General features: G+C 41.7%; 1 protein-coding gene across 1 annotated transcript; it reads left to right on the plus strand.

The window, feature by feature from the left end:
• The first annotated feature begins 292 nt into the window (after positions 1–292).
• LOC110968321 (xin actin-binding repeat-containing protein 2-like) lies at positions 293–9,120 on the plus strand. Its single transcript, XM_022218177.2, has 7 exons — positions 293–724; positions 3,091–3,249; positions 3,880–4,007; positions 4,641–4,727; positions 4,999–5,056; positions 5,183–5,271; positions 6,227–9,120. Exons 4-7 carry the CDS (start codon positions 4,644–4,646, stop codon positions 8,570–8,572), a joined length of 2,577 nt encoding a protein of 858 aa, XP_022073869.2. The 5' UTR covers positions 293–724; positions 3,091–3,249; positions 3,880–4,007; positions 4,641–4,643; the 3' UTR covers positions 8,573–9,120.
• Positions 9,121–9,738: the final 618 nt, after the last annotated feature.

The raw sequence follows: 9,738 nt of genomic DNA on the forward strand, positions 1-9,738 counted from the left end.
CATCTTCCATGAGATACCAGAGTCAGGCTGGCGCCACCGTCTGCGCTCCTCCACACTCCGAGGTGTCTGTTGTCGTATTTACGGCCCCCTTAACCCCCCAATCCTCAAAAATTGCCTTACATCACTGACCCCGTTTCAGTCCAACTGCAAAGCACAGCACATGGCCACCACATTTCACCACCATTTACTGTCACTTAAATTTGCACTGGCCTGACATCCACTTTACACTGCGCTGGGATTATCAGTTGCAGTGAATAATGAGAGATTGTCAGAGTATTTGTTGTGGATTTGCATCTGCATGATTTGGCATATCATGACAGGCGGTAGCAGCTGCTGGAGTATGCCGTGCACTCTGATGGACGGTGTGATGATGAAACCAGAGTGACCTGATTTATTAGAATACAAGCATCTGCGGAGGAGTCACAGGAAGTATTTCCATATGGATTTTCTAGGGACTCGACATTGGAGGCATGGAGGCCTCGCTCTCTAAAAAAAAACACCCCAGGTCCATCTTTTGCAAGTGGGCGGAGGGTCTAAAATAAAATCAGCTGTCACTGTCTGCTCGTTGGACAGAGGTGAACACGTTGAACTGGAGCTGGTCTCCGACGTTGACTGGGATTTGCTGTGGGCTTGGACAGACCCTGCAGGCCGGGGTGCCGTGGCCTTCTTGTGGGATTCTACCTGCTGAGTTCATATTTTTCTAAGACACCGTCCTCCTTCCCTGGTAGGTAATGAGCAGTCTCTGAGAGGTGTTTCTGTCTTCAAGATGAGTGAAAGGCTGCAAAAATATGTGAACGATTTTGGCCTTTGAGCTGTGTTTTTATGGTGATGACTGTGAATGCAAAGAAAATAGTGACACATTATAAAATCTCCATTTGACAAATGCAGACAAAAACACAGAGGGAAGGTGCTGAATCTCTGATTGTTCTTTAAAATTCAATATTATTGTCTTTATGCTGAGCACACTTCCACTCAAAATGCAAGGTACAGGGGAAAAATATAAATCAAACTGTGACTAAAGTGCTAAATTAACTCTGAACCTTTAGCTGGAGGAGAGATTAGACTTATTCTGTTAACTAATTCCAAATAGATGGAATTCTGAGCCGCTAAGTTGTTTGTACCAAGGCCAGTCCTTCCGGGTGTTACTCTGCTCTACTTCTTCAACCTCAGGCAAGTCATGAAATAAGAAATAGTGAAAGGTAATTTGAAATATGGCACAAATACAAGGTCATCAATGCAGATTATCTAGATGCTTTTGGAGGGAACAGCCTCGACCTCCCAGCTTTCCTCTATATTTCACAGAGAAACACGACCCATCGTGGTTAAGTTTAAAATAGGCTTGATTTATTTTTGCAAGTACATGGCGCCTAGATTACTTCACTTTCTTGTTATCTGAGCTGTCAGCGCAACCAAATGTGTCATGAGATAGCCCAAGCCATTTTTTGTTCGTTTTTTGCCTGCAAATATGTAGTTTCTTTACAGTCCGTGAGTCTGAGCCTTTGAGACTGGAATGTGCTGCAGTCCTGAATTTTTCACTTGCAAAGTTTTGTTGCTAAAGTTGAGAGCTGATGTTGTGTAATACTTGTCCCTCACCTGGTTTAATGCTCCGGTTACGTTACACAAACATACCCACCATTCCTCTCAGGCTGAAATAGTTGACTGATGAGCTACAAATCAGAATCAGTCAGAAGAAGAACAAAGAGACATGCCATTGAAAAGCAGCGAGCGATGGTGCAATGTAATAGTTATTATAAAATGTCTTTTTGTCATGATATTTGAAAAGGCAGCATTAATTAGTTACAGCGGTTTCATCAGTCTGCAAATTATCTGAACTGTTTAAGCTTTTTATCTTTATCTCCTAAATGACATACAGTGATTTAATCTCTCCTTTGCTGCCAGAAATAATATCACAGATGTATACAGATATTACAGAGTTGCCCTTAAGTAGTGCTGAAGCAATGCAAAGCTACTCTTAGTCTTCTGAGTAAGAGATAGATGTATTAAGATTTTGAAGCTGTATTTTTCTATAAATTGCAACAGTCTGTATGCAGATTTATCCTCTCATTTGCATCAGCACATTTTCTATCCACAAGAACTGAGGTGTGAATACTCTGAATTCACAAACAGCAAAAAGTGCCATGCCAGCAACTGGGGAGACACGGAGTCTGTGGATATCAACAGCTGGAAGAGCTAATAATCTCACTGACGGTCTTTTCAACACTTCGTAATACTAACAAAGTTATTTTGGTTCTAAACTGTTTACTGGTGAAACTTTAGATGTAAATTATCCATGCAAAAAGAAAAGAAATGATGGCTAATACAACCTGGTGTGTGATCGTCAAAACCCCATCATGCACAAATCGTCTACAAGCAATTCTATGTAATAAGCGACAACACAACAATTTAAAGGACACAATGATGTTTCTGTATGTCAAATGATCCAAGGGACAATCTGAAGAGGCCATCAAACTCCTGAGATACTCTTATTCCATGGGGATAATTGAAACAAAGAGGGAATATTTTTGGCAAAACAATCACTTCAGATGGCTCTAAATTGTTCCATTGGAAGCGTGGAGGACCGAAATCATGATAATGGCTTTCATTTTTGGACAGTTTGTTTTCCTCCCTTTTTATGCACATCCAGTGAGTAACTGAATATCAGGAGGCAAGGTGTGCCAATTGATTTAAATAACGTCCCAGAAGGATATTTTAAAGGCATCATTAACAGGAAGCACCACCAGCACTACAGCAGCACCTTCCCATTTTGTTGAGAATGTATTTATAAACTGAAAACTGCTGCTTTTGTGTTTCTTCCTTTACAAATATTTGTGATTAATACATAAATACTGACTAATCATCGTATGAGTCATTCTATATGCCAGAGCATCCTAAAGCAGTCATATATTTGCAATGTTTATTTGATATCTGGCTTTAAAAAGAAAACGACAGCGCAGTCATGAAGGGTTCTGACACTGTTAGTGGGGCTTTAATTGCATATTTATAGCATCAGTGTGTCACCTGCTATCAGTTGGATGACACATTAAACACATAAGGAGCACTTTCTTTAACAATTGGCTTCTTGTGCCTTAGCTGCTGGCAGCGCAGGTTTACCAGGGCAGGACATCCTGAAAGATTTAAACCAGAGGAATCGGGATTCACTCTGTGGACTCAGAGGTCATCCTACTGGCCAACTGTGAGGCCATGTACCAGGCAGCTGTCTCCAAGCGAGCAGACAACATCCCCAGCGGGGTACTTTAGCTTTTTGTGCATGTACATGTACTGTCTCACCTACAGCATGTAGCTATCGTACGTGACAGCGCTGCCTGCATTGAGGAGAAACATGTGTGTGAGGAGAAGCGCCCTTCTATGGTCACTTGCTGTGTACTGCTTTGTCTGCTTCCCCTGTTGTGTGTTGTCACGCTGCCGCAGATATCCAGTGGTGCACAGTAGCTGCAATGCACTGAGGTGTTACTGTCGCCATCATTGTTTGGTGCTTTCATGCAGCATTAGTGAAAGCCAGTGACAGTGTTGCATGTGTGAAAGGAGGTCAGCAGTGTTTTGTATACATTTATAAATAGAGGAGAAACTTGAGACCGGCCTCAAAGGGCTGACTATAGAGGAAGGTGGAAGAAAAGGAAATGATTGTTTGCTTCACTTTGGAAAAAGTTTGCACAAAACTGAGAAAATTTGAAAACTATTACACAAAAAGAACACTACATGTGGCGTGTCTGTGTGCGTGTCTGTGTGCGCCTTAGCTGCGCCACGTTTGACGGCAGACTGTGTTGCATGCATGCCAGGCAGAATAGCCCTATTAGCAGCCGCTTGATTTCAGGTCATGTAGAAGTGGAGGCAGCTAACGATATTTCCTGCCTTCATTAGGTCATGGAGGAGTCGGAGGTCTGTTCCCTGCCTGGGGACTTGCAAGTGTGAGGAAACAATTTGAGACCCAGGAAACTGCAACATCACACAATGTAACCCAGTTTCATTTCCATCACAGAGCTGTGCAGGTATATAGAACAGAGCGTATGCCCTCATCAGGCCTGATACAAAGAGCATGAAAGACATTTTTTCTGACCTGAGTCAGTTCCCTTTGCACGTTTTCATTTGGGTTTTCCATTTCCACCACTGCATGGAGAGCTACGCAAATGAAATATATAATTTAGGCTGAATGCTAACAGTGAGGCCCTTAACTACCTCTTGTTGCACCAGAACCAGAGTGTGTGCGGTTTAAGGTACAGACATTACTTGACATTTCTAACAGCATCCTTGAAACCTCCAGGCAATTTCACTTATATTGTAGCTCTTTTCGGGAGGATAGAAACTTAACAAAGAACTGAAAAGAATTTCTGATTTTTGATTTCGCTATGTGTGAGCGAACAGCTTGGTGCATTTTTTGTCATCTTGCCTCCATCTGTGATTAGTCATTTCAAACTGCACTGAGCAGTCTGGTCCAGCATCTTCTCTGCATGGTGTTCAGTTGTGTACGACTAAGCTTTGGCTGGTGGTGTAAACTGAAGTAGAGCAAATTCACATCTGTGATCACGACAAGGAGCAAGCAAAATCTGGTGAAGTGAGTCATTTGCCGCATGTGTCATTTATACCTTTTCATCACTTGACAACCACTGTATTCATCTTTACAGGAAATGTCAAGCTCAGAGGCGACAGTGTCGAGCAGCAGGCAGGTCATCCCAGGCAGTCAGCAGCTAAATTTCAACCAAGAAACAATGGTGCGCAGCATTTTCTATTTTCTGTCACTGTGCTCTTGCATGCAGCGCAGTAAAGCTAGCTAATGAGCTAAACATGTTGATTGCCTTGTTGGGTAAAAACTGTAACTAATTGCAATCAGTCAGATTGGTGTAATTAAAGTTTGTTTAGAAGCCTTTGACAGTTTGGGATGCAATTAAAGGAACTGCATTCAATGGAAAAAAGTGAAATTCTTGAAGGGTATTAAAAATCTCTCAACTTCTTCTAATATTTTCCTATTTCACATACACACAGGTGTCATACAGCGACAACAACTTGGCATCCAGCTATGAAAACCATCAAGATGATACAGGTAGGAAGTTTTTTTGTTTTGTTTTTTTGAAGAGAAAGCATTCTTATTCTGGCCACTCTGTACAAGCTGTCACTGATGTGATGATTCAAATCCTGCCTTTGTTGTTCTGTCTGCGCTCCCTTTTAGAAGAGGAGTTTCCCAGATACACAACAAAAGAACTGAGGGATCACTTTGAAAGAACAATAGAAGAAGCTGCTCCACACAAACCAATTAAGGTAATTATTTCTACTTCAGTTAAGTATTAAGCATATGAAGTGAAAAACATCTTTATTTTTGACTGTATTAAATGTATTCATTATAATAATGACACTTAAGACTTCAGTCCTGGTTGATGGGAAGAGCAAGTGTGGGCTAACACTGCAGAAAAGGCTTCTTGAGCAGCTACTTTGTGAAAAACGCAATAGACAGCATGTTCTTTTTACAGAGCAACCAAACAAACTTGTGTTATTTTAATAAACAAGTCTATCAAAGAGAACCGTAACCGTGACCTGATTTCATGCTGCGCTCAACACACAGTTTTCCATTTCTCTAGCAATATTTCGAACTAATCTGCTCTCACGGAAAATGAACACGCTCTTTTTTTGTAGAAACATATTTTTTTCGAACACCTAACTTCTGTGATAAATTACCTGTGACTACTCCACAATCAAAGAAAGCACTTATTTTGCCACTTGAATGCTTTTAATGTAAAGCAGCAGCGGTAGGAAAAGTTAATAGAAATACAGTAGACATTACAAACAGTAATGATATACATGCTTCATCATTTCCCAGGAAAGCAATCTGAATCCAGGAATGATAGAGTCTGCCACTAACACTGAAATTACCTTGTAGAGATAATTGTTGAATGGCTACAAGTCCCAAAAAATGCTACACCAGAAAAAGTATTGAGAATGTGGTTGATTTAATGAAAATGAGTTATAATGTGAACACATTGAGGTGATTTACTTGTTTGATTCTGAGAATAGCACCAAATGAAAGCAAGCTACTTATTCACACAGTTCCAATAACCTTGGATGTCCCATCATTCTGCTATGTGACATCATTCATGTTTTATTATGGAATTTTTTTATACTTTATCTGCAAGTGTTACAACAAGGTGAAATGTAACTTGAAGTATATCATTGATTTGTAGTTATTTACCCACAAATATCATTTTTGTTCCTTACAAAGCCTGGACGTGACATCAATCGAGCTAAGTGGTCCTCAAATGTGAGCCAAAGCAATACAGTGATTAGTGAGGTGTGTGAAGTGTCCACTACTGAAGCAACACAAGACACAATGGCCGCAGTCATGGATTACGAGGACTTTCCACCCCCACCAGCGGAGGATTCTGACTTTCTTCCACCCCCTCCTCCAGACTTACTACAAATGCCGCCAGACAGTGACAATATTCCAGCTTGCGATTACTCCCATGAGCCTCCAGAACCAGCAAACCAGCCCAAAGGCCCACTCAGCAAAGAGGCTTACGTCAAGCAGAGGAGCATGTCCGAGCTGAAACGTCTTTACAAGCACATCCATCCTGAGGTTCGTAAGAATATTGAGAAGGAGTGCTTTATTGATTACAGTGAAACTGACAACAACCATGTAGAGAGCCAGGAGTACATGTATGAGGATGATGACATCAACGATGAAGAATACGGGGAATGGGAGGAGATTCTCCCTGGGGAGGTACAAGCAATGCGCTGGAGGTTTGAAAATAAACCACTGGATGCCATCAAAGATGAAACTCCTGATGAGGAAGAAGACAACAAAAGAATAACTCAACAGGAAATAATTCTGGGAAAAGATGTGAGGCGCACAGCGTGGATGTTTGAGACCAAGCCCATGGATGAGCTGGGTTCACAAAACATTAACTCAACAGAATACAAAAACAAATTTAATAAATTTGACAAGGGAGATGTCCGTGCTGCAGCGTGGCTATTTGAAACCCAAACTATGGACACTCTTAACAAAATGCATAAGGAGGAAGACTTAACGAAAGAGGTTTCATTTACAGAAGAGGATGGGAACGCTACCATTTACATGATTGATAATAAGTTCATGGCAAGCCTTGGGCACACTGAAACCATTGATGAGAGCCACCTGCTGAGTCTACGATCAGTGTTAGAGGAAATTAATGAAGACGTGAAAACTGTAACAAGTACTTTTGACACTCAGTTCAAATGTATCATCATGGGACAGTCGAGCCAGATGCTGGAGATTAAGTCTGTGCGCAAAATTGAAACTGAATTGGAGAACTCTATTGCATCACGTTGGCTTTTTGATACTCAGCCACTGGACATGACTAGCAGTGAACCTACTTCTCTGAAACTTGTGTGCAGTCTTTCCATGGAGGACAGCAATAAGGGAGACTGGGGCAGGTGGTTGTTTGAGATAAAGACACTAAATTCTCTCAATGATTGGGAGAGCTCACAAATGGAGAAGAAAGAGATTGTCGGAGCTGATGTACGCAAACACTGCTTAGTGTTTGAAACACAACCAATGGATTCTCTGAAGGATGACTCCAATGCAAGACCTGGGTCTATTGAAGAGATCATTGGGGGAAATGTTAGATCTGCAAGGCACTTTTTTGAAAGCAGCCCTCAAGCAGCCAGGAAGAATTGCCCTGAGGTCGGAAAACTTAAAAAGACAGCAGTAAATGAAGAAATGAAAGGGGACGTGAGACACCAAAAGTGGCGCTTTGAAAGTCAACCTCTAGAGCACATAAGAGAGGAGAAGAAAGAGGTCACTCGCACTGTGAATGTTGAGAACGACCTCACACAGGAGGATGGCACAAGCTGCAGGGCGGATGTTCGCAAGAACTGCTGGGTATTTGAGACCCAGCCAATGGATACTTTAAAAGATGATTCAAATACTCATCCCGTGACAAAAGAGGAAGTTATTGCGGGTAACGTGAAATCAGCCAGGCATTATTTTGAAACGTTTCCAACTGAAGAACTAAAGGAGCTGGCAGAGGTGGGCAAACTGAAGAAAACTATAGCACTTAATGAGGAGAAAGGGGATGTCAGACATCAGAAATGGCGATTTGAAAGTCAACCCCTGGAGCATATCAGAGAGGAAAAGAAAGAGGTTATTCGAACAATTGACCTGGAAGAAATTGATAAAGTGGACGTTTTGAACTACAAGCAAATCTTTGAAAGCACAGATTTAAACAGGACGGATGAATCTCAAAAGATTCTTATAGAGGGTGTAACATCAGGCTCTGTCAAATCAAATAAAAACTTGTTTGAGTCTACTCCGCTGTATGCAATGCAAGACAGCTCGGGGCACTTCCACGAGGTGAAAACTGTGCGCCGTGAGGAGGTTGTGAAAGGTGATGTAACCACTTGCAAATGGATGTTTGAAACACGACCAATCGATCAGTTTGGTGAAAGCATTGATAAATACCAGATTATTAAGGGCATATCCAAACAAGAAATAGAGTCTGGTGATGTTAAAACTGCAAAGTGGCTATTTGAAACACAACCTCTTGATGCTATTAAGTACTTCAGCAATATTGAAGATGAAGAACGGTGAAAACAAGTACAAATGTTGATGTCATGAAGGGAGATGTGAAAACCTGTAAGTGGTTGTTTGAGGACAAAACCAATGGACATCCTGTATGAAAGAGTGGAGGTGAAGGCTGAAAATGAGTCTGAAGAAATGCGAAAGGGAGATGTCAAAACCTGCACGTGGCTTTTTGAGACGCAAGCGCTTGATACTATCCATGATGAGACAGAGACAGTTCTGACAACATGCACAACAAAGCAGGAAGACATTAGAGGAAAAGATGTAAGAATGGCTTTGCTTTCTCTTTGAGACAGAGAAACTGGAGAACCTCACTGGGGAGGAGACGGGCTCCTTTAAGCGTGTCACAGAGATAGACATTGCATCTGGAGACGTGTCACGGATGAAGTATATTTTTGAAAACCAAACATCCGATATCATGACTTTCCACATCTGAGGAACTGATGCAAAACCTCAAGAGGGTTCAGACTGAGGACATACAAAAGGGAAATGTTGTGAGTTGCAATGGCTCTTTGAAAACCAATCTATAGATACCATACATGATAGCCAGAGGAATCTATGAGCAGCCGCACCGTGAACGACGTACAAGGAGGAGATGTAGATAAGGGACGTTTCATCTTTGAGACCTTCTCCTTAGATAAAATCCAGGAGGCTTCCTCTGACACGAACACGGAGCTGACGAAAATGCAAAAGATTGCCCGCGATGAAGTTGAGAAGGGCGATGTGAGAAACTACACCATGATGTTTGAAACTCAGCCCCTTTATGCCATTCAGGACAAAGAGGGCCATTACCATGAGGTCACCACGGTCACCAGCGAGGAGGTGACACAAGGAAATGTTGTTGGAACCCGCTGGTTGTTTGAAACTAAGCCCCTAGATGCTATCAAGGACACAGATGAGGTATATATAATCAAATCTGTCACCCAGCAGGATGTGCAAAAAGGAGACGTTATGTCTGCCAAGTGGAAATTTGAGACCCAGCCTCTTGATAGTATTGCTGAAGAAAATAAGACTTTAATTAAAACTGTGGATGACATTCAAGGAGGCAATGTCAGAATGAATAAGAATTGGTTTGAGTCTGACGCCGCGTCACTAGGATCTGTTAAAACTGTTAATGTGAGTGAAATACAAAAAGGGATGTCAGGACTGCAAAGTGGAGATTTGAAACCCAGTCC

This window comes from Acanthochromis polyacanthus, chromosome 14, assembly GCF_021347895.1.
Source record: "Acanthochromis polyacanthus isolate Apoly-LR-REF ecotype Palm Island chromosome 14, KAUST_Apoly_ChrSc, whole genome shotgun sequence".
Taxonomy (NCBI): Eukaryota; Metazoa; Chordata; class Actinopteri; family Pomacentridae; genus Acanthochromis; species Acanthochromis polyacanthus.

Bases quoted from the DNA above. Each gene is read 5' to 3' on its own strand.
- LOC110968321 (XM_022218177.2), top strand. From the start codon at position 4,644: ATGTCAAGCTCAGAGGCGACAGTGTCGAGCAGCAGGCAGGTCATCCCA. The intron at 4,728-4,998 runs GTGCGCAGCATT...ACATACACACAG, and splicing joins ATTTCAACCAAGAAACAATG to GTGTCATACAGCGACAACAA. The intron at 5,272-6,226 runs GTAATTATTTCT...TTCCTTACAAAG, and splicing joins CTCCACACAAACCAATTAAG to CCTGGACGTGACATCAATCG.